This window comes from Amia ocellicauda, chromosome 17 (assembly GCF_036373705.1).
Source record: "Amia ocellicauda isolate fAmiCal2 chromosome 17, fAmiCal2.hap1, whole genome shotgun sequence".
NCBI classification, from domain to species: domain Eukaryota; kingdom Metazoa; phylum Chordata; class Actinopteri; order Amiiformes; family Amiidae; genus Amia; species Amia ocellicauda.
The window spans coordinates 29,387,325-29,412,704 of record NC_089866.1 but is presented as its reverse complement, the minus strand read 5'-3'; the positions used below and the strand labels follow the sequence as shown (position 1 = coordinate 29,412,704).

The following is a 25,380-nucleotide window of genomic DNA, read 5'->3' as shown; positions in this document are numbered from 1 at the left end:
AGACATGCGTTAGATACGTGTGGAATATAAATAACGAAATGGTCACATATGTCTCCATATTTGGGCATAAAATAGAAAACATTGTGTTTAAGCTTAATCAGGAAGATAGTGAGGATATCATAAGATAGGGAGTTGTCACCCCCTTATTGGTTCAAACTCACCCTGTCCAGGATATCGCAGTATATATATAACATCATGTAAGCTCTATGATTTTAGGGAAGTAAGGACAGAGACCTGCGTGTCTGTGTGTATTACTTTTCTCCAAGCAGCTTGAATAAAAGACTCTGTTTGATTCAATCTACTCTACAGTCTGATTTTTCTGAGAGCAATTAAAATGGTCATTGTCCCTGCCCCCCCCCGACCCACTTTTCTCTCGTGAGTTTGCGCACTCTGTTGATGACGTGCAACTTAGAACTGCAGAGGGAGAGTTGATGTGAGACGCCGCGTTCTGAGGTGCGTTTGTATAGCACTGGATTTTGTATTTTAATATTTCTTTTAGGTTACAGTAGTTGTGCATTTCGTTGGCTGCTGAACAAGACGAAATACTTCACTCTCAACATCGTGTGCCTACCGGAAGTGCTTCACACAAATAAGGACTCTTTTAAAAGTCCTCCGGAGGTATTCTAGAGTTGTGCACCACTATACGTTTATTTTTTTTAATTTTACCTCATTGAAGGGCATGTTTGGTGAAGGGTCTATGTGATCATTACCCAATGTAAATCACAGAAACTGTATGTGAAGCCTGTTATGATTTTAATACAAATACACTCATAAACTGTATATAGTTGCTTATTTTCTTATTTCTCTGATTAATGTTGAGGTTTTGAAATATTAATTATTGAGGCTCAAAATTAATTAAGAGGAGTGCGCAGCCCTTCTTATAAAATCATAACCCACATCTTAACCTTAGTTTATAATATTTTGAGAGGTTACATATGCATAACAAGTAAGGTCTATGAAAATAAATCTGGTTTACCATCGCAATGATTGGCTTTATTAAAATCGATAATTGTGGATTGCAGATTGAGCTTTATTTGAGGGTTATATACTCTAAGGTATGATCGTTTAATAACGGGGAACTACATACTCTCACAAATGGCCGGACAACGGAGAAATGTAAAAGTAATTAAATAGTAAGCAAGCACTTTGTCTTATTTCAATCAGTTGTCGTTCCTTTTAAAAAAGGTCCAACATTTAGATAAAGGGATAGAAAAAATATCTGATTAACTGTAGGAACAATAAAATAGGAATACCTACAACAAAAACATCTGGAAATTATGATTGGTTATTTGTATCCAAACGTAAAGGCTGTAATCCTGGAGGAACTCGCATGTTTACCAGTAGGTGGCGTGAGGGGCCGTCAGAGGGGCCACACACAGCCTGTTACCATAGAAACCGGGACAGCGTGCAGCCCAGCGCATTTCAGATCAACTGCACGTCCATTACCCCACAGACAGCGAACCACCGGCGCTGAGAAGAAATGGCTCTAAATCTGGAGGATTATTTCCGAACGGTCTATGAAGACAAACTTCTGGTGTGAGTGTTCGTGCTGGATTTCTTTGCTTGCAACTTCCTGTAGGGGGGGGGGGGGGTGGTTACTAGGTTACTTACTAGTTTGTCTTTAGTGGTTAAATATTTTAAGTTACTTTCCTTCCGTACATTATTCGAGTATTCTAGCAGTATATGCAGAGCGCCTCTGTAACAATGGACTCTTAACATTGTTTAAACTATTGAAAAACAGCAGCGCAGCACATTCTGAAACAGGTCGCGTTCTTGTAGCGCAGATCCCCGCAGTTCTGCGCAGGGTTGCAGAATCCCGAAGATGCCATTGGTGGAGCCGCGCAGACCCTCGCAGAACTGCGGAAATCTGCGCTACACGAGCGCGACCACAGATTATATAACTCAGAACAAATGTTGCTCCCAGAATTTCTACCTGGGCACAAAATCTGGTTGGAAAATCCACCAATCTGGCAAGACTGTTTGTGAGCTGGGCCTATCTTAGTTAAATGACTGAGTTATTGCAGCAAGTTCTTCTGTGCATCGAGATTCGTGAAGAGGTTTATCAGTAACAGTCTGCCAGAAGCATAGATATAGAAGAAATTGATATTTTAAAATGGGCAGTGTAGAAAAAAAAAGTTGTACATATTTACCCAGTTTGTTTTATTCTCCCTGTGCTGTGTATGCTTCCAAAACAAGTAAGTTATGCTTCCCAGGTTTCTTGGTCGTCCGTTTGCTTCCTGTCAATCGCCTTTAGAGAAGTGTGTGTCCTGTGTTTAGGAAGATGCCTGAGCGGGAGGATGAGCAGCTGACGGCTGCCACTCGCCTGCTGGAGAAGAGGAGAGAGATGGCCGAAGTGGAGCAGGCGCTGGCCACCCAGAAAGAGGTACGAAAGTCTTTATATTGAAAGGAAAAAAAAACATATATACACAAATATTGATCATCAGGGGGACAATAATACAAAAAACATTCCTATTCCACTACTATTAGGGCAGGGCCCAGGCTGAGGTAGTGGAGATCTGTCCTAGGTGACAGGAGACCTCCAGAGGTCATGCCACTCCCATAGACATATATACATCTGTGGGCGCTCCATTGCACCTAAAGAAAGGTAGGAGATTCAAGCACAGGATTGTCGGTTTACTTCCTTAAACATAGTCTGTTACAGCTACAGCTATTGAGTGAAAATTGTATTATGTAGTAGTAGATGTTGTTATTGTGAAAGTACAGCACAACAATGCCATCTAGCTGGGACATATGCTATACTATTGTATTCACTTAATACTTGGTTACTGATGCCAAAAATACCAGCTATTTTTTTGTAATACTAATGTGAGACTTTTTGGTTTCCCTAATATCAAATGTTAAACATAATGTCAGATCAAATCAAGATACCTCTGCAGTCATACAATAATTATTGATTTGATCTGGCATATGATTATAATCATGCTGTAATTAGTAACTTTTCTACCCACATTTAGAGCTGTGTGTTGTCACTATAATTTTGCTGAGATGTCAAATAGTTCATTGTTTTGCCATTTCCTGCTTAATAAAGTGCACAGAACACGCAGGTGCCTATTTGGAAACCATTAGTCATTTTATAATAAACATAATAAGTTTTTTTTTTTTTTTTTTCTCCTAGTCTTCACTGCAATTGTAACTTGTAAAAATATAATTTTAAAAGTGGCTATGGAAATACAAAGACACAGCACTGGAGTGAGGTAGTTTCCGTGTGTAATGGCTGACTGGTCCTGATCACAGCCATGCCCTCTGCCTGCAGGAGTTCCATGTGAAGATGGAGAGTCTTCACCAACGCAGAGAGGAGCTGGGGAACAAAGAGGAGCTGCTGAAGGAATCTCTCCTCAAATTTGACAAGTTTCTCAAAGTAAGCACCAGGGGATCTCTGCTGTCAGGATCAAGCCATAAAAAGTGGCCCTCTCAAACTATATAAAATTTAGTTCAGTTGGTTTTAGATGACATGGACACCCACAGATCACATGGACACGTCCGATAGATTTTGATTCCAGGAACACCTATTGTGTGTGTAAAACATTAGATTTTAGAAATGATTAAATCATGTAAGGGTGTATTGTATAATACGAGATGTCATCTTGTGCAGTTTGGGCGAGAGGTTGCGAATGTTTAGAAATGCTGCTTTGTGATTGGCTGTTTTTTCATATGTGATTTATCAAGTAAATTACAACAACCAAGGATTTAAGGCAGTTTCTGGTTGATGACAGTTCGAATAGTTTTGGTTTATGTTTGAATACAAATTAAGTCACAACCAACACAACATACAGTTCCAAAGCCGGGAATTTTAAATGAAAACCGTAACCCATGCCCATGTCTGCAGGAGAACGACACGAAGCGGAGCCGTGCAGTCAGGAAGGCACGGGCTGAGAGGGACATGGCGAGGCAGAAGGACCGCGACATCGAGCGGTTAGGGAAGGAGATCGATGCCCTGCAGGCCAGGAAGGAGCGATTGCAGGGGAGAGTGAAGAACAACGCCATCTACTGGGAGTACATGAACAAAGTCACAAACAGATCCGAGAAGGTCAGCCTGACTTAGCTCTGTCAGACTAATGGCATGAATATTGTACGTCTACACTGGGGAGGACGGGAGGGGACTCTCCAGGTCATTCCTTTCCAATATTTGGGGCCTGATTTTCCAAATTGAATAAGGGCAGTACATATGTTTCTGTGACATGTTTACAGTTTATCTACTCACCAGAAATGGTTGCAAAAAGCCTTACATTTAAACAAGTGCGAAACATAAGAAATTGTATTAAAACTGCAGGTCTTACTCATCAGTAGTTCTTCAACCAGCTATGAAAAAGCAGGCCCACCTCCCCCCCCCCAAACACTATTAGCTATTTTGTGATTGGTTAATTCTGCTTTAGAAGGTTGCCGTTTTATCTCCAGGTTCTCCTGAGTTTGCACCTGGATTCTTTATAGCTCAGTGAATTAATGTGCCGATTCCACTGTGTCTGCAGTTTGAGGAGATCCGGGAGCTGACTGTCCGCTTTGACGCACTGCTGTCCACGCGGGAGCAGCTACTGCAGCGGGAGAGCGAGGGGCAGGAGCGCATGGAGGCAGAGCGAATGCGACTGCACCGCTACACCAAGGACTGCAGCGACCTCATTCTGCAGTACAACAACCAGCTGGCCACCCTGCAGACACAGCTGGACGATGCCCGCTCACAGGCCCTCAAGTGGGTATGGTGCCCCCGCCCCTCGCCAGCTCTGCTCCTTCATCACGAGGACTTGGCGGATGGTAACAGTTCTTTCGGACGTCCCTCCCTTGCCTTGAAAGCTGTAGTAGGGATTGTTGATCCATGTCAGTTTCTCAACAAGATCACATGCATTAATAACTACTTCTCTATAAAAGGACACGCTTAAAACGACACTCAAGCTGAGAAGGTGCAATGCACCTGTTCGAGTCAATAACTTGTCTTGTGTGCCTTTGTGGAATTCTGCAAATTAAAAAGAAAGTGATGGGGACAAGTCTTGTTAGTTGGGATGAATATATTTCCTCTCAATGCCATCTTTCTCTTCTCCACTGGAAGAATAACACAACTAGGTAATTGCTCTAAAAAGCGACCTTCTTCTGTATCACCTGATATGCAGTTTTAGTGTCCTTTTTATTTAAACTAATAGTTCATAAAAAATGTATGGTGTCATCAGATCTCTGGAATATAACTGAGAAACAGACATGGATTTACACTGAAAACAGCTTTAAAAGACAGGTAGGGACAAAAGGAAACACCAAAAACCAAGAAGCCTTAACACTCCACTTTTCTCTCGGTCTCTGTGATTTCTGGGGGGTCTTCTGAAATCTCCCCCAAATTAGTATTGTGCAAAACACTTACTCTTACACAGCTTAAGTTTAATTTTGCTGCTGGTCACGAAACTGCTTAAGGGGAGTTCAATTGAGGACTAGACATCCATAATTAGGTTTACAGCTATTGATTTACAATTACAATTACAATTACAACCTCAGTGAGATCTAGTCTACTCAAGTAAATTGCTCTGTAAGGTCTTTTCATTTTAGCTTACTATTCCTTTCAATGTCAAAGACTAGCTGTATGCATTTGAAGGAAAGCTTGGTTACCCATATACAAGAACCACTTTGGGTCCTCTTCTTTAACACCCCTCCTCTGTGGTTGTGTAGGAGTCCACCTGGAACCACATCCAGGCCACAGCAGCCAAGAAGACCCTCTTGCTGGGCCAGATCAAGATGGTGACTCTCAATCTGTACCAGATGCTTAACAAGCAGACCAAGCAGGAGGGTGAAGTGGCAGTAGAGGATACGGCTGGGCAGCTGGACAAGGTCAGTGATGTTTTAACTGCCTGCAGGAGGTTGGGTCAGAGTACATCTTATAGTAACAGTCAGGGTAGAAGAGGGCAGGGCAGACCGAGAGACCTATAAAATATGTGGAATTGTGACTCTCCAGGAACTGCATTGGACACAACCGAGCAAACAAGCTTAAAGTTGACCTTCTTAATGCAGGCCCTGCATGAAATCTACAAAACGTCACCCTTTACTCGTACGTCAAACTACAGTCTCACTGCACAAAGAGGGCAGTGCATCAAAGCAGACCGAAGTAAATACAGTGAAGCTAGAGGAAATGGGAGGAAGTGTAGTGGCTCAGACCTCGGGGAATGCTCCCATTGCCGACAATAATGATAATAATCCCGTTAAGTTAGTTTTGGACAATTGCACAATTTTAGTTGAAGCTGATAGATCTGAATGATTCTAGTGGGAAAGGAGTGCGTTTGGTTTAGCATAGAACAGAACACACTCCTGCAGTCCTGGCCTACCAAAGGCTCTTCTGGTTTGCAATCCACTCAAGCTCTTAATTGACTACTGCATGACTGAAACGGATGGTAAAACTCTACTAATTTCCAAATCATTAGCCATTGAGGAGTTCAAGTTATTTCTGGAACACATTGGGCTCAGTAGTAGGAATAATGAATGTCATGAGAATGAGCTCTCGTTATCTTCTGGTATGAAGAAATCTTGAGAGCTGGGAGGCAGTGAAATATGTGTCTCCATGGGTCATTGGGGATTTCCTGTTCTCTGTGTTCTGATTGTGATGTCCGGTGACAGATTCAGCTCTTCATCCAGGATCTGTCCGACATCCTCTGTGATCTGAAAAGGATGGACATGGTCTCGGCCCACACCTCCTCCCACGTCAATTAGAAGGTAAGATCTTCGCACAGGGGTCTCACTCTCAGTTCCTAGAAGGCTGCCTTGTCTTCTGGCTTTCCATTTTTCATTCCAGATGCAGCTCTTGATCAATTAATGCATCTAGTTATTTAACGCATTCAGAATAGATGCAAGACCCATATTAACACTGTTTGGGTGGCCTTTAGCACTGCAAGATGCTTTTTGATTTAAGGCAGCCTACAGCCTGTATTAATCTAATCTAGTTAATAAGCTAATCGGACCAGTTAAAATAGAGAAGATACCACAGCCTTCTGGGTCTTAAGATACACGTACACAGATCTATCTTCTACTGATATACCTGCTCAACATACAAGGGAAGTATGTTCCCCCCATGATGTATTTAAAAACATCCTCTCAGTAGTATTTTTTCTTCTACTGGGGAACCTGACTTTCACGCTCTATTGGAGTCCTATTGAAGAGACCTATAAATACAGCACGATGGTGACTTTCCAGGACTGGAGTTCAGACCCGTACAAGATGTCACAATGTATTGGTTGTTCATGGCTTTCTTGCACGAATATTAAAAACTTCCTTTATTACTCACAGAATCCCCAGTAAATACCGATGCTCAAGTGTTGCAAAGTAGAAGACTATGAAGATGAGCTTCGGTGAAAACGCACCATTCTGAAGTCTGAAGGAAACTGGACATTTTACCCTTTTGTTAACTTTTTAGACAGTGGTGTGCAGCATCAAAACATCCTCACAGCTTTCACAAGAGCATATACTGCAAATCCACCCAAATCCTAGAAGTTCTCTGCCAATTAATAATTGTTTGTTCAAATTATGTGTACTTTATAAAGATGGACAACAAACGATCCGTCATAAATGCTCTCATCTGTAATAAGAGCATGGATACATTTAAATATTAGACATTATATTAAAGGAATACAAATCAGTGATAGAAATTACCTTCTATACGTTTGAATAATGGAGTTTATTTTTACAGCAGGAATTTAGTCAAGCCTGGGCCTACCAGTAGCAGTGAGACAGACTTCATTGTCACAGTGCTCCAAGGTCCCTTAAACCTCCTAGACCACACCAGTTTAGACTGCTGAAACTATAAACCATATAATAAAGTTGTATATATGATGCTAATTATCTTATCTTATCTGAATTGAGGTCTACTTCTAAAAATAAATTGGCAGCAAATTGACATACACTTGGCAACATTTCAGTTTCCTATAGGAACATTTGCTGTTTCAATCTAATATTCTTTCTTATCCAGTAATACATGATTGTATTAAAAAAAAAAAAGTAAATAATTTTCTTTGTAACTGACAGGTATGCTCTTAACTGCTAAAATGTAAAGTTCCTGCATACTGCCAACTTATCATGGATGATATTTGTAAGGACCTAGAGTTCCAGCACAGGAGATTGCTGTACACAGACAGCCCTTTCCACCATGGCAAACATTATATAATTACCTCTTCTGTATGAAGTGATGACGTTTGGGCAAAGAGAGTTTACATAAAATTAATAAATATTGTAAACAGGACAATCTATGAATTTCAACTGTGAGAAAGGGGGCAAGTTTTATACCCCAACCTGGACACTAAAGAATCAATGCCTGAACTTTGTGTTTTCCCTCAGTTTGTCCACTTCAGAGAGGAGATGAGCAAATGAGACGCTGACTCTCTTGAGGTGAAAGCAAGTCCGTTCTGGAGTCACTTGCTGCATATTTTTCTAAAAACTCAGGGAATCACACTCATTGTTACTGTCTGGATGTTTTAATTGTAAAGCAACAGGATTCTTAATTTTTTTTTAGAATATGTCAAGATTCTCTAGCTATGCTGGTTTTCAATGCCTCCAACTAAGTCATTTTCAAAAAAGGTACTTTTCATAACAGTGAAATGACATCAGGTTAAGTGTTTTGCTCTCCTAAACACCTTTAGCTGCTTCTCTCCAGCCCATTGAAATTAATACTCCACATGAGTGGTATTTTGAAAAAATAAGGCTGCCCGGTTTGCCTGATGCCTGCAGCTCCCATCGCTGCACATCCCTCTGCTATGAAGTCCAGCTGTTTGAGGCAACTCCTGCCTTTTCCAGCAGAGTCCAGTGGGAGGAGTCTGCTCCACACCCCAACCTCACAGCCTCTTCCTCATCTTGCCCTTCTTGCTGCTGCCCCTGCCGAAGCCAGATCTCTTCATCTCTGAGAGCCGCTGCTTGTTCTTGCCCCGCAGCTTCTTCAGCCCCCCGCTCTGCAGGAAGGTCTGCTTCTCCCTCCTCTTGCGCTGTTTCATGATCTGCTCCCGGTTCTTCAGCTCGCTGCGGGGCTTGGGGCCAGAGCCATGCTGCTGGGGCCGGGGCCCTCTTCTACCTCCCCGCCCTGTCAACCAACACAAACGATAGGAAGGAGTTGGATACCTTTCTTCACTGCAGCACTTTTCAACCCCCAAACATGGAAGCACGTGCACCCTCAAAATGTTATGCTTTGGTAGTAAATGGACTGACAGCTCTGGCAGCAAGCTATAGAATCATTAAAACAATGTCCCTCTCAAAAAAAGGGAACTGACAATAGGAGACCTACCTGCTCCTCCTCCTCTTCCTCTTGCTCCTCCTCCTCCCCGTGGCCGGCCTCCTCCTTGCTCGCCATCTGACTCGGGGTCAGACATTCCGTCATCCACCTTATATTTCTTCTTCCACTCCTCGTAGCTGTGGGGTCAAAGGTCAAGGAGGCACACAAAAATGCTATGGCTTTCTTTACATAACTTCTCCACAATTGGTTTTGTGATCACCTTTAGTTGAAGCTCCTTTAAAATCCAAATAACTCGTTTCTCAGCCTCAAAGCCCCATTAATGCACAGCAGAGACAGTGGCTCAGTCAACGACAATCTCAATTAGATTGCATTAGGTCTAAGTTATGCATTGCCTTACGTACATGAAGCAGACTGCTTTCAGGCAGTACAGACCAGTGCAGGAGAGTACAAACATTATTGGAAGGACCCACTAGTAAGCACTGGCAGCCTGTGTACAGAAATGTCAGTAAAAGCTAATTGTTCATCTGATGTAGCTAGAAGCATCACAGACACACACACACAGGATACAAGTTCTTTTTGCGGGAGTTGTTGATCACTTGGCCGGTCTCGATCTTAACTTTCTTCTTCTTGTCCTCCTTCCCTGTGTCCCGCACAAAGCGCTTCTTCTTACGGTCCCTACCGAGGGGGGGGGATAATGAGAGAGAAAGTGAGAAGAGGCCGACAAACATCCCACTGAGTATCTGGGAAACGCAAACACACAATTTGATGCTATTCCTTAGCCTCAATTACTAATTGGGTGAAGGATCCATAGAGAGAGAGACACTAATACCAGGCCAAAGAGTTTTACTCAATTTTGCAATTTTGCCCACTCAACCATGTATCAAGCATAACCAATGCTCAGCCCTAATGCTTTTTAATGAATATCTGGTGTCAAATACGAGTACCTCGCTGACCGTGGATATGCCACAGTTCACTCACCACTTCATTATGGCTTTATGTTGGTTTAGCCGGTCACCCTCGTCCCCCATCAGGTCCAGCACGGCCCCCGACGCCTGCTGCTCGAACGTGCTGCCCTCGCCACTCATACTGAGCCTGGGCAGAGAGAGAGAGGTCAGAGGTCACACTGCTATACATATAATCACACCATTCTGGAACAGATTTCAGCTAGGAGCCTAGGCACTGTTTCAAGTATCCCATCCAATTTACTACAAGTATTGTTGTTGTTGTTTATTTCATTCTTCTGTCCATTCAAAGATAGAACGGTTGGGGTTTGGGGGGTTGAAAATGGCTGGTGTACAATGTAAGTGAATTGGGATTTAGGTTTATAAATATGCAAATTGGCCATTATCCCCCCCACCCCAAGTTTGGCACAGCAAATCCTAAAGCAACTCATCTTAGTTATACAAGGCAACAACCATAAGACTTTGGGAGACGACCAAGCACCACCAATGGGCTTTAGCCTGGGAACAACTGGCTAAATTCAAAGCTGGCCTATCGGTGTGGCCTACCCCCTCTCGGAGTCAAAGTCTTTGGGGCGATAGGGGATGTAGAACTCCGAGTCCTGCCCAGTCTCTCTGCTCCTTTTGGCCGGAGCGTCCGTTTCCCCCTCTGGCTTCTTCCTCTTCACCCCCATCACTGCGGAGAACACCTCCTGCACATACACAGCATCACTCTTAGCACACAGGGCCAGATAAACTAAAGGACTGCGCATGTTAAAGAGTCGTAAACAAGTCCGAAATGTCAGGGCACATACTAAACAAGCAATTCACTATGTGTGCTTTAAAGAACTGTCCTGTCCTGTGCAGGCATGGGCCGGTATGAGATTTTGCCGGTATGATAACCTTAAGCAAAAATATCACTGTTTCACGGTATCACGTTATTGCGATAACAGCTATAAAATGTGTTATTTTTAAGTGTCTGGGTAAAAAACAACAACTTTAAATACATAATTAAATTAAATTAAAATAAAATAAATGCAGTCACTTAAGTGAGCCTAAACCTGCAGCTCAACAATAATTAGAACATAAATAATTGAATTATTTTCTGTAAAAAAAACTAAAAAGAACAACACACAAACAGCGGCAAAGACACCGGACAGCCCGCAGTTTTTTTTTTTTTCTTCGTGATTTTGAACAGATGTCCACAATGGTGGAAGACTTAAACAAAAGTATAGACGTGATACCAGCTAAATTTAATTATTGTACTGAATCGCAGAAACGTAGTACTCTGCTCTCCCCCGCTCTGTGAAGTAACGTGAGGGGGGAAACTAGCTGATGTTAGCTGGTTAATTAGCCATTTTATCTGCCTCGGTAACAAGCCAATAGTATTTATTTCACCAGTGCTAAACACACGATCTCTCTTAGCTTGTTGCAAATGTTCATTTCAAGACAGCGTTACCTTGAATTTAGCGAAGAGTGACGGGTTGTGCTCCCGTAGATGGGATATCATATCGTATTGCCTCCTCTAGCAACCTCTCCTTAAACACGTCTTACAAGTTGGATGTCCTTCCTCCTCCAAGCTGTGGCCGACTGAATGTTTTCGTTACATGAAAAATTCCCATACGGCAGACTGTCTTTTTCGACTGGGAAAAAGTTCCAGGGGTTCACCTCCTTCTGCCATCCTACACACAGGTGACTGACTGCTCGCACCAACCAGAGGGGAGGGGTCGTGTTACTCTCTATGCTGCACACGACACAACCTGAGGGATTCCTGCACGTTCCGTCTTTGACGAGACATAGAAAAACAGCTCATACCACAGGAACGGTACCACGGAAAATTTTAGTGGTTTTGAAACCGTGACTTTTTCAAACTGAGGTATACCTTGAAACCGGTAACCGGCCCATGCCTAGTCCTGTGGATATAATTTGTCTGTGCGGGGAAGCCGCTAATAAATATTTCATTCTGGGTGTTTCTGCAAAAAGATGTAAAAATAGGGTGGAGATGTAGATGTCCCATTTATTAAAATTAGATTTACTGAAGCAGCCAGCTTTGGCATCACTTAAAATAAAGTCAATTACTTAGGAACTTTGGAGAATGTGTTTTAAACTGTCCCGATCAGCAATTCTTTCCAAGGAATTGTGCTTACCAGTTGTGCTTAATGTTTTTTTTTTAGATTAATGCTTTTCTTCCCTAAAAGCACACTTGAGCCTTAAAAATTCAATCAAATCTATGGCTTCCCCAGTGTGTACATCAATAGACTGTACACATATGGTTTTAAAACTTCGCATCTATTCTGAGCATATTTATAGCAAGCGAAAACACCCATTCTGGGCAATTTGTGAGACACCCTCCCTCTCCTGGCTGTACCTGGATGTTGTTGTCATCCTCTTCGTCATCACAGTCGACCTGTGCCAGAATTACAGTGCTGGGCGCCGGCTGACTCAGCTGGTTCTGGGCCACCCTGTCCTCCCGTGCCCGCTGGTAGCCGTCCACTTTCCTTGCATCGCGGCTCCTCTTCGCTCGCATCACCTCACTGCCCACTGCCCTGCTGCTAGAGTTGATCTCAAAAATGGTCTGGAGAACAGGATGTGGGGTGGGGACACAATGGTAGCCTCAGATTTACTGATCTTAAATAAGGAGTTGGGATTTTAGGGTTTAACCTAATATAATTTTCATTTGTTAGAATATATATTCTACAGCTGACAGAATTTATAAAGCAAGCTTGAGGAACTTACTGCTTTTGACTTGTAGTTCTTGATGCTGTCAACCATCTTCAGTCTCTCCAGCTCTTGCCCCTGCAGCCCAGAGCCTGAAACAGAAATACACCCCTTGCCCGTCACACCATGGAGTAGTGTTGTCAAAAATACCGGTACTCCGGTACCAAGTCGGTACTCAAACAAAATTTTTTTTTACGATACCAGAATTTCTGAAAGTACCGGAGAACCGAGTGGGGAACTTTCAAACGCTCACAACAAGCATAAGATGGCGACAAGCAAAGTAGCTGCTGCTGCGGAGGCTCAACTGAATCTTGTTGAAAGAAAAGTCGAAAGAGCCAGGTTTGGAAATTCTTTGGATTTGAGGCTGATGAAAAGGGAAACATCATAGATCAGCATAAACCTATTTGCAAGTGGTGCTTTTGTAATTTTCTGATGAAAGGAGGAAACGCATCAAACTTAATAAAATACCTGAAAGACAGACACCCGGATTTATTCAAGCAACTAAAGCAGGTGAGTTTAAAAGTATATTATCATTTGCATTATGGATGTTTTATGTCCAGAGAGAGAGTTAAATCACAAAAACATCATGGTTTATGTAGGCTATTTTATGGTTTGCAGCATACGCTCGGCTTCAGCTAGCAATGTCATAAAACTCTACTTGTCTTTACAGCTAGCCTACTGCTGTGCAATACCTAATACTAATACTGGGGCATATGAAAGGAGAGGGCACAACAGGGTTAACTAATTTTACAGAGGCTTTTAGATTACAGTTTGCTGAAATTTGTGTTGGGATTTGGGAAGTATATTTACGTTTAACAGTTTTGATTGTAGACTACAGTAGTGCAACCAAACTTTTAAAAACCCCATGAAGCGTTTGCACTCGTTCTACTACTTCTTTCAAATGATGTTTAATATTTTTTATTTTTGAGCTCTACAAAATTCTGTAAGTCATCAAGAGTTTGCTTAATGTCTAACACTCAGTCCACACACACACATCATTTTTTGCCTTTACATGCATTGTAATTGAATTGTCATGTTCTGTTATAATTAAGTACAGACAGTATTATGATGGTAATTTGGTACTATACTGTATGGCATAAATACAGAACTTTTGTAATTTAACAAAAAAAACATCTAAATCTCTTCTTTTTACAGAATCCGTCTGAGGGAGAGCATATTGAGCATGGAAGTCTTCAGCAAGCATATACAACAGCAAACAATTGCAGAAGCTTTTCATCGCCAAGTCAAATGACAAATTTGTTATTGTTTTTTATTTATTCTACTGCATGCTTGTTTATTTAGTATTTTTTTTGTACTTGGTAAAAACTTGAAGTAAAAGTTGCAGAAGTTGAAGCAAATCTTAAATAAGTGTTCACTTTAAGCATACATTGCAGTTTTGTTATAATTGAAAAATAATACATTAAACTTAATAAAAAGTGTTGCTCAATGGCATTTTTTTGTTGCATACTTTTATAATACAAATTAAAGTTATTTTTGTTATTAGTTCTGCTGCTGTTTTGTTAACTTTGTTAATAAAAGAGTGTCGTTCAGTAACCTGTTTTTGTGTTTTGCTTTGGTATCGAAAATGGTATCGAGTACCGTGAAATTTCACGACTATTGAAATGTTGGTACCGTGACAACACTACCATGCAGAGAGGCATCGCAATGAAGTGTGAGGAAGGCAGAGGAGATTAAGGGAAGGAGATTAAAACACTGACAGAGGAGTGGACTGGACAGGGAGGAGGGGTAAAAAGATAGAAAGAGAGGAGGAGGGTAGACGCAAGAGTGTGCAAGTGCAAGACTGACCCAGCAGTGGGTGTACGGCCAGGTTGGCGAGGTCGCAGGCCTTGGTCCTCTTGATGGACTCAGGCGAGGGGCCGGGTCGTGAGCGCAGGTACTGCTGGTAGGCGTTGTCAGCTACGCGGCGCAGGCTCTGCAGATCCTGGGAGTTCTGGTGGACTGCGATCAGGTGGGCCTCTTCCTCGTCCAGCACGCTCTGAGGAACACGGCCACACACCCCGTCTGCATCTGGACAGACAGAGGGAGGGAGGGATGAAGAAAAATACAAGTGTTCTTTCGACACATTCCTGACCACACAACTGTGCTCAAAGGTCTATAGATGATCCTGGAAGTTGCAAAATGTGGAGCCTGATCTGCTGTACCAAGGGCATCTATTGGCCTTACGTGTGAACAATGTGGTATTATGAGAGTGGTCAGCATACCTTGGGGCATCCCAGGCATAGCAAACTGTAGGGGGCGTCCCAGAAAGAGGTGCAGATCAAAGACAAAGGGCATCTCATCTGCAGCAACCAGGTTGAACGCGGAACCAGCCCGGCCAGCACGTGCCACACGACCTGAAGCAGAGAGTGTTAGAAAAACTAATATATATATACACATTCATACATACACACACATCTATAGTACAATACTTGATCATCTACTTCAGAACAGAGTACAATATTTTGTAGAAAGAGACTGGTTATTAAAACAAGCAAGGAAATGAAGTAATAAGTACACTACCATTCAAAAGTTTGGGGTCATTTAGAAATGTCCTTGTTTTCAAAAGAAAATCAAATTTTGTGTCCATTAAAATAACATCAAATTGATCAGAAATAAAGTATAGACATTGTTAATGCTGTAAATGACTACTGTAGCTGGAAACCGCTGATTTGTAATGGAATACCTACAGAGGCCCATTATCAGCAACCATCAGTCCTGTGTTTCAATGGCATTTTGTGTTTGCTAATTCAAGTTTATCATTTTAAAAGGCTAACTGATCATTAGAAAACCCTTTTGCAATTATGTTAGCACAGCTGAAAACGGTTGTGCTGATTAAAGAAGCAATAAAATTGGCCTTCTTTATACTAGTTGAGTATCTGGAGCATCAGCAATTGTGGGTTCGATTACAGGCTCAAAATGGCCAGAAACAAATAACTTTCTTCTGAAACTTGTCAGTCTAGTCTTGTTCTGAGAAATGAAGGCTATTCCATGTGAGAAATTGCCAAGAAACTGAAGATCTCATACAATGCTGCGTACTACTCCCTTCGCAGAACAGTGCAAACTGGCTCTGACCAGAATAGAAACAGGAGTGGGAGGCCCCAATGCACAACTGAGCAAGACGACAAATACATTAGAGTGTCTAGTTTGAGAAACAGATGCCTCACAGGTCCTCAACAGGCAGCTTCATTAAATAGTACCCGCAAAACACAAGTCTCAACGTCAACAGGGAAGAGGCAACACCGGGATGCTGGCCTTCTAGGCAAAGTTGCAAAGAAAAAGCCACATCTCAGACTGACCAATAAAAAGAAAAGATTAAGATGGGCAAAATAACAGACACTGGACAGAGGAAGATTGGAAAAAAGTGTTATGGGTAGACGAATCTAAGTTTGAGGTGTTCGGATCACAAAGAACATTTGTAAGAGACAGACCAAATGAAAAGATGCTGGAGGAGTGCTTGATGGTCTGGGGGTGCTTTGGTGGTGGTAAAGTGGGAGATTTGTACAGGGTAAAAGAGATCTTGAAGAAGGAAGGCTATCACTCCATTTTGCAACGCCATGCCATACCCTGTGGACGGTGCTTGATTGGATTGTACAATAGGACAATGACCCAAAGCACAGCTCCAAACTATATAAGAACTATTTAGGGAAGAAGCAGTCAGCTGGTACTCTGTCTATAATGGAGTTATTGCTGTAAATGGAGGATTCTTCGACAAAATCAAAGTTTGAAGGACACAACTATTATTTCAATTAAATATCATTATTTCTAACCTAATTATTATTCTAACCTATATTTCCTATTCATTTTGCTACATTTCCTATTCAAACTCATTTCATGTATATTTTCATGGAAAACAAGGACATTTCTAACTGACCCCAAGCTTTTGAACGATAGTGTATATGCATATTTTAAGTCTTATATTTTTAGGGGGGTATTTGGGATTTTATATAACTGGGCTTTTAAATGTGTATTTCAGTTATGAAAACATAAGGCCCTGCAAATAAAATATTCAACCTCAATAGAAACCCTTTAAATATATATATCTTTTTTAAACAAATTGGCATTCAAAGCATTCAGAGAGGTTTCTCAATTTCTCCTCTTTGCCAATGCCAGTGTAATTGAATACTGTGCAATACAAATTAGGATGAATACAAATATTAGAAGTATTTGCAGATGCATCTGAATGCCGGTCTATAGAGAACACGCGTTTCTGAATGTAGGAAGAGCATCATGGTTCTGAATTAAACCAACTCTCTTTAGGAAGCAAGATACCCCACCCCCCACTCCCTAGTTTTTACACACCGACTCTGTGCAAAAACAGCTTGGCCTTGGAGGGGAAGTTGTAGTTGATGACATTGTCTAGCAGGGGGATATCGATACCACGAGCAGCCACGTCAGTCACCAGAAGCACCATGCACTTCCTGTGGACAAAGCGGCCGATGTTGATCTTGCGGGCAGTCTGGTCCAGGGAGCTGTAGATATAGGAGCAGTCCACCCCCTCTGACAGCAGCAGCTGGCAAGAACAAACCACCATTACATTCATCTCCATTTGCACACAGCCCTCTCATTACTTCAGTGTGAGTGAGAACCTGCCATTTCACCCTTGGCCAAGGCATGGGACCCAAACAGCCAGAGTAAAAAAAAAAAACTGTAAACCCATTAAATTAAGAGGTCAGTCAAATAACAAAAGCATAGATTCAATCCATGTGGCAACACCAAGCACTAATGCTCTCTCACCTCCTTCAGGTACTCCACATGGTGCTTTGTTGCGGCAAACACGACGGTCTGCTCCTGGGGCTTCACCACATTGCGCAGGAGGTGCAGCAGCAGAGAAGACTTGTCGTCCGCACGCAAGTGGAAAAAGGCCAGCTGGGTGGAGGAATAGAGAGCCAGTCAGGCCTTCATAACACTCACGATGTTCACATGCATGGAAATTCCAGTCAGGGTCCAAACCCTGCATATTTTGCACCACTCCACACCATGTAGTCGGTAAAATCATAGCAATCTTAGGAAGTCATGAGTGTTCCCCTACCTTTAACTGGGCACTCAGCTTGGTGTCCACATCCAAACGGATTAGCACTGGCTCCGTCAGGCCTGCATAGACGTAACACAGACACTTCAGCACTTCATCACACAATGAAGAATCTTATCATTCAGATCCTTTAGGGTTTATTCCCTCTATTTTCCTTTAACTTGGAATATACTATTACCGTTCCCCATTCTATTTGATTATACTACTTTTTTACTACAAAATCTCTACCCGATTTAGAATACCCAATTGGTCAGCTCGGATCACCACCTGTACTGCTTCGGGAGGGAGCAGGACCTGGGCTATGGGGTGTACCCGGCACCCAGATGCTTTTACAGGATGAGCCTACAAAGCCTAGGGTGGCACAGGGAGGAGTGAGGTAGAGAAAGAAGAAGGGGCTGCAGCGCCGCATCCTCACCAGCACGGGCAAACTCCACCAGCAGCCGCGGCAGGGTGGCGGAGAACAGTAGCGTCTGGCGGTTGTCAGGGAGACGGCGGATTATCTCCTGCAACTGCTCTGCAAAGCCCATCTCAAACAGCCTGGAGGGAGAGGGTCACCCATTATCACTACAAGCCTCAGATTCCCCATCTCATTTCAGTCTCCATATTCATACACCCACAATACATTGACCTCAACACTTTCTAATGCCTATTTGTACGAAAAACTATTAAGATTTGAATTCCCTTTCCCACACTGCTTCATGATCGACTTGGTATTTTAAAACAGTCCTGGTGAGCCCCCAACCAATTGCTTTCATAGGTGAACCTACATCACCAGTTTCTAAACAGCAGAACAAACCTATAAACGTGATGGATTAATGAAGGGAACTCTGGCACTTGAAGGCTCAAGAGTATTCACGTGTTTGGTTCAAATGATCTCTAAATCGCTATATGGCTTGCTAGATTGGGGCTTTCCGGGACCTGGCTTGGAGATGCCTGCTTTAAATATTTTCAACACATCTAGATCAAATCCCTGTGGTTTTATATGTACATATTACAAGAAACTGCTGCTATTCATAAGTCATTCTATGAATACACATTTTTGCCCAATACCACATGGCCTTCTTCCCAGGCCAGGAAATGAAGACTACCGTGTTAAAGGATATAAGGGAGCATTCTGTACTCTACACTAACATACACAGAGTCACAGACACAGCCAGATACACAGGCCACAAACATATGTCACACACACACATATGTGAGCAGACAGAATGACTGAAAAACACTGAGTCATGTCAGACACACAGAAGAAAAAAGGTCAGGACAGAGAGATTCCCACCCAAACAGAGCCACCAGTGAAGCAGACGCATGCTTACTTCAATCAGTTGAACACAGGCAAAACAGACAAAAGATGTATAATTGGTAGCAGACACGGCAGCCAACAACAGGAAGTGCTGTCGACTAAATGTTTTTACCCATGGACAAATTTGGAAGGTTCCTAGGAAACGGTTTGCAGTTCAGTTCAGCAGAGAATTCAGTCACTTTATTTTGTGTTTTTTTTTTTCTTTTCAATTATCTATGAACTACCCCCAAAAGTGGATTTTGAATGTTTAGCTTACCATTAAGTGTAATTTCTGCATTGTACAATAGGCACCTTGCCAATTTCTGCAGTAGGTGTAGTACAGTAACAATACGACACTGCTGTGGGGGAAAATATTAACATCCTATCCTGCCTTTGTCCTTGGTGTGCTGTTACTCCTAACTTGGTTATCAGTAGCTCACATTCCTTTCTTGTAACGTATTATCTGCAAATTACCTTCCAATGCAACTGGCAATTCAGAGGTTAATGATTATTATTCATGAGTAATGATTATAATATTGATGAGATGGGAAGGCTTAGTTTAGAATGCCAATGAAATCACTGCTATAGGTTATTAGAAATTACCATTCAGACACTGATTATAATATGTTAAGGCCCCTTGAGGGTATGTCACAGAGGGGGTATAAAAGCTTTGTTCCATCTTAAAACTTTTGGGGAACAGTTTGATGCTAGCCTAAAAGTTCTGTGTAGCGCTGTTCCTCCCGTGCACGTAATAAATTCTGATTAGAACTCCTGACTCCAAAACTTTATTCCACCACACTGCATTATTTCTTACAGTAAACACAAAATAAAATAATTTGGGCTCACACCCACCCTGCCTTGCTCGTTATTTGCCTACTAGCTTTTCCAGCAGATCCACACACATTACGTCACTCACCGGTCCGCCTCATCAAACACCACGTACTCCACGCTCTGCAGCTTCAGATTCATCTCCATGACAACGTGCATCAGTCGCCCTGGGGTACCGATGATGCTGAAAGGGTCGTACACAAGTTACAAAAACTTTCTGGCCTAAACTCAGCTTCATGTCTGAGAAAAGTCAATTCCAAAGAGAAAAGCAATTTCCAAAATCCCCTCTCATGCTTCATTCTGTTTTTTTTACAAAGCCAGACAGGCTCATGAATGAAGTGTATGAATGTAAAGCAGACACTTACATTCGATATTTAATGGTTTTGTGATCAAATGTATGTTGTTCTTATCAATTTACAGGATGGCATTGGAAATGTATGAGGCAAAGCATGTATGTGACACATGCAGACAAATGTATACAGTCTCCTGGCAAAACCACACTGCACTAGTAGGCTGCACCCAGTATTAGCACATTAAGGTGAGGAGCATGCTGGGAGTGGCCTCTCAGGCAAACTGGTGGATGGTGCGGACATAGCTGTGTGGAGGACTGATAAATGTGGACTCTTCTTAGATAAGTACAATATCACATTTATCACTTGTAGAGGAAGAATAACCGTGGAAGCAAACATGGAATCTGTATTGTATATCTGCGGTCACATGAGTATTGCAATGTAATTATAGAAAGAAGGTGCTGTATAGGTTATAGTGGAGTAACAGGAACACAGACTTCTTCCTCTTCAGGACTTACATATCGGGGTTTTCGTGCAGGGCCGCAAACTGATCATCCATCCTGCAAGAGAAGCACCTTCAGCATGATTCGGCACAACAAACAGCCCAAGCTGCATCCTTTTAAAGCACACAGTTGCTTTTGTCATTTACGGGAAGTCATTTAAAATATACAAATTAAAGCATGTATGTGTGCACATTCAAGCACATTTATTATGAGTTGTCCTAGGGATGTGAAATACCTGAAGCTGATGTTGTATTCCGCCTTTTTATTAATATTTCCTGAAACTCCTCTGTTAAAATCTGCATTAGGCTAACATCACAAAACACCACAAAACTACTGCTCCTAACTTCATTTAATATAATTTTGAGCTTTCATCTTTTTATAGAAAACCTGCAATCAAAGAGCAACTCTATACAATAAAATAGACTGTCAATTACACATACAAAATCACTAATGTTGATTTTAATTTAATTCTCTATTTTCAGAACATACAGTTACATGCGCTACAGTGACTTCTGGTCATTTTTGCATTGTCCAAGCTCGGCCTGTACAGATATCACCCAGACTCACTGTCAGTGAAATTCAAACATTGTAGATAAACAGGTCTGCGTAACTGAAAACAAAATGAAAATAATTTTGAACGAGCACCGAACACATACCTGTCTCCTCCCAGGATCAGCGCAGTTTTAAGGCCGGTGTATTTGCCCAGCTAAAAAAATATATAAAACAGGAGACATTAAGAAAAGGGTCAGTTGATTTTTGTACAAATGCTGTAAAAGCAGGCAGGCCCTTAAGAAATACAGTTTCTTACTCTTCTTCACAAGTGCAAATGTGTTTATTTTTTGTGGGGGATTTTCCAGGTTTAAAATTGAAGTAATACATGTAAATGAAAAATAAATCCACGAGCAAACAAACAGTGATCAAATATAATTTACAAAAAGGAATAAAACCGATTTCATTGAGTCTACAAAAGGTTACGCAGTCCAACCCTGAATCGAATCCAACAACACAGTCACTGTTGATCCAAAGCAGCTTTTATAATGTCCTGGGTGAGGGCTCTGTGCTGTGGGGCGAAGGAGAGCAGGCTATTCTCACCTCCCTAGTGAACTTCATGGTTTGCAGGGCCAGCTCACGTGTTGGCGACAGGACAAGGGCCCGGGCGCCAGTCTGGGCTTGGGGTGCTTGCAGGCGCTCGAACATGGGCACCAAGAAGGCGGCCGTCTTCCCGCTGCCCGTCCTAGCCATGGCGACCACATCCTTGCCATCGAGGATCACTGGGATTGTCTGCAGGGGGGGGTGGGGGGGAGACAACAGTTAGGGAGAAACTCGGATGACTTTAATTTAAAACACTTAACTTAGGACTGATCAGATTTTGTAACCTATATGGCTGCTTTCAACCAATGTTTCAAAAATGTTGACAATCACACATGGCAAGGGTGTCAGCAGATTTAAAAAAAAAAAGTCTGGTGTAAGTAAACTATTTTTTGTCATGAAGAAAAGGAGAAGAATTTTTAATACAAACGTCACTCCGGACAGCAATTAAAGCCTGATCACTATGCTGAATACAAAGTGTTAACACCTTGTACATAGGACATATTTAAATGGTTTCAAATAATGTTGGAAAAATAATAGCATCACAAAACATGCATTAAAAAACTATATTTGTTTTAGGTCTGTTTTACACTTATCAGAAAACTGGACGTTTCTTACCAAATGGCTCCCATTTCCCAATTTCATTGCTCTTCAATTCTGATGTAGAGGTATTTATCACTAATTTCTAATCATTCTACATGACTGTTAAAATGTTTTAGTTTTTTCTATAAACCCAAATTAAAACAATGTGCCAAGAAAGTCCAAAAGATTCTCCTGGATCTTCACCGGAACTACACTCTTTTCCCAAATCACTTGCAAAAAAACACTTAAAATCGACCCATGACATTTCATACAGATAAAATGATTATCAGAAAAAATGAACCGCTTTTAGAAGAGGCGTGGCCGATAAAGGAGGGGTCAAGCAGCTTCTTGTCTAATGCAATGTCAGTCACATGGCAGAGCAGTTACCCTTCTTTGAATGGGGGTTGGCACTTTGTAACCCTTCTTCATCACTCCTCTAAACACTGGGTAACTCAGGCCTGGAAGACAAGGATATACAGTGTTAGAGCTGTGATTCACACTGGCGTGTCAGCAGGGTTCAATGAGAGGATCTGTGGGCTGCATGAAAAGCAGACACTGGAGCGAAGGGTCATGACGCAATGAAAACCGTGCCCATATAAATGTACACTTCTTTTGCAATTAGAGCAATACTTTCACATTTTAAGATTACATACACACAAACAAGCAAAACAATTGCACAATTTATTTGATCAGCTACTAAAGCACACACCCACTTTATCCATTTGTAGAGCATATGATCACAAACAAGATCTCTAAACTCACTTATTTTAAAACTAAAGCCACTTTTTTTTGTAGTTAATCAAATAGTAATGTATATAGTCTATTTATCTATAGGCTTATATATTTAATTTGTAAGTCATGCAGACTGCATACTGATGAAGGGAACGTATGACCAGTGGGCCAAATGTTGAGTTACCTGGATCTGGTATGTACTGCACACTTTACACCAGTGGAGGGGAACAGCTGATCATAAAGGCCACAGCGTCTTCTGCTTTTTGTTCCACCTTAACTTTCAGAAAATCTAATCAAACCACATCTTTGCTCAACTGAACCAATTCAGCATTGGACCCAGGTTGTGAGCCAGCTGGCATGTGAAGAGACCTACAAAACCTGATGGAGGCCCTCCAGTACCAGGGTTTCCCACTGCTTGACCAACTGTGGCTCTTGATGAACATTGGCCGGTGAGTCTTGGTACAGTGTGCTTATAAATCTGGTATGCCGAGATCTACTGGAACTACACTGAACTGCATAACATTTTCTACTGATGTACACCTTTATACCAATCCCTGGTTTTGAGACCCCTGTGGTTGACCAGGAGAGCCAACACTCTTTTGAACCACTGCAGAACAACACAGTACAGTGTGTCAGCTCCTGCAGTGTCCAGCGTGCTGTGACGGATCTTACCCATCGACTGGAAGCCCCCAGACTTCTTCTTCTTCTTGTTCTGGGCCCGGACGAGCTCTCTGGTGTCCGGCTCCGCGTCCGAAAGACAGTCCGACGCTGCAGGGAAACGGGGTAACATTTTCCCAGACTGGGGGAAAGAGGAGAAATGTCTTTATTATTTTTATTGAACATAAAATTGTGAAGCCTTGTATGTTGCATATGGTGTCAATGTGTTGTACTTTTAGAACAGCCCAAATGGAACTGCCAACAAGTCATTAGCATTGTATACCGACCAATTTAATAACCAATATTTAAATACGGTTAAGTTAGACCATTCGGACAAGATTACAAGTACGATCCACGTGTTACTAATGATGTGTCAAATGTGTGCACATACCTAAAGCACGCTTTACAGTACACACGGTCACCATGATAGAACATCAAAACGTGTGCCTTGACCAAAAAAGACAACGGAAAACTCGCCTTTTTTGAGTTGGTGTCATCGTCGCTAACTTCGGCTGCGACTTCGAACTCCCCACCGTCCGAGTCTAAATCGGGCTCACGGTTCCCGGAGTGTCGCTTCTTTTTGGTCAGTTTCTTCTTCCTCTGCGCCATTTCCGTAACTTCGGCCTCGATGAAACCAATTCTCTCGGTTCCGATGCAGATAGTGTGAATCGAAACACGTCGAGGTTCTCTGTATTAACAATCACAAATACTCGTGGATCAGGAACACTCCGTGTGGACTCGTACAGGAGGCTGCCATACTGAGACGCGTGTGTTGCTGCTCTACGGCAGGGCACAGCCAAAGTTATAGGGGGTTCGTATTTACATTCTGACTTGGAAAGAGTAAATGCATTACGAAAAAATGCAACGAGGTTTTAATAACAAACAATACTATATACAGCTATATATATATGTATTCAACAATAACTGTCTTCATTCATTAAGTACGTTAGTTAACAAAAAGTAATGTGTGTAAATCCCCTTTTTAACAATATGGTACAATCCATACAGGTTATACCATTAGGTATGAACTGTAGAATAGAGGGGTAATCAATGTTAAGTAACTTGTTTTCTTTAATAATTATTATTAATAATAATAATATTTACATGTAAAACATATTTTAAACGTTGGAGTCATACACATGTACACAACCAATTAGCTTTTTTCAAGAAACAGAATCGCCTCTATCCACTATCGGAAACTTGAAATGCAGTGTGAAGAAATGTTTTGTTATCGTTCCCACCCTGGACTGCTTACCGTATTATCAAGTAAAGAGGAGTATTTTTATTATTATTATTATTATTATTATTATTTTTTTTTTTTTTTTTTTTAATAATAATAATTATTATTGTTAGTATTATACTAATGAATAAAGACTACCCAATTATAAGCGCACGTTTCACTTTTAGTGTCGATATTTATTTAGTAATTATAGGCCTACCTATATTATATCGCAGTATTTTGTTTAAATTCACAAGTTATGACCAGTTTGTAACGTAACGCCTGACCATTACACTAGAATACTGTCACAGTCAAAA

The 25,380-nt window shown here is 41.7% G+C and overlaps 2 protein-coding genes across 3 annotated transcripts; one reads left to right on the top strand and one right to left on the bottom strand.

Annotated features, from left to right (window-relative positions):
• Window positions 1–372: 372 nt before the first annotated feature.
• Window positions 373–7,618, top strand: cfap73 (cilia and flagella associated protein 73). Of its 2 annotated transcripts, none has more exons than XM_066688812.1 (9): window positions 373–453; window positions 1,345–1,536; window positions 2,278–2,383; window positions 3,275–3,379; window positions 3,848–4,048; window positions 4,488–4,709; window positions 5,665–5,823; window positions 6,604–6,699; window positions 7,270–7,618. In XM_066688812.1, exons 2-8 carry the CDS (start codon window positions 1,481–1,483, stop codon window positions 6,694–6,696), a joined length of 942 nt encoding a protein of 313 aa, XP_066544909.1. In that variant the 5' UTR covers window positions 373–453; window positions 1,345–1,480; the 3' UTR covers window positions 6,697–6,699; window positions 7,270–7,618. The 2 variants fall into 2 exon arrangements, with proteins under 2 accessions (XP_066544909.1, XP_066544910.1); XM_066688813.1 differs by lacking the exon at window positions 373–453 and adding an exon at window positions 496–618 and having other exon boundaries at window positions 1,454–1,536.
• Window positions 7,619–8,431: 813 nt separating this feature from the next.
• Window positions 8,432–24,632, bottom strand: ddx54 (DEAD (Asp-Glu-Ala-Asp) box polypeptide 54). The gene is made up of 20 exons (XM_066688811.1): window positions 24,322–24,632; window positions 23,860–23,986; window positions 22,843–22,913; window positions 21,877–22,065; window positions 21,441–21,490; window positions 20,800–20,841; window positions 20,080–20,175; window positions 18,300–18,421; window positions 17,885–17,946; window positions 17,590–17,721; window positions 17,155–17,365; window positions 15,078–15,209; window positions 14,662–14,883; window positions 12,874–12,947; window positions 12,506–12,712; window positions 10,708–10,850; window positions 10,178–10,291; window positions 9,767–9,874; window positions 9,251–9,375; window positions 8,432–9,049 (listed from the first exon to the last, which is right to left on the bottom strand). Exons 1-20 carry the CDS (start codon window positions 24,451–24,453, stop codon window positions 8,808–8,810), a joined length of 2,601 nt encoding a protein of 866 aa, XP_066544908.1. The 5' UTR covers window positions 24,454–24,632; the 3' UTR covers window positions 8,432–8,807.
• Between the last annotated feature and the right edge of the window lie 748 nt (window positions 24,633–25,380).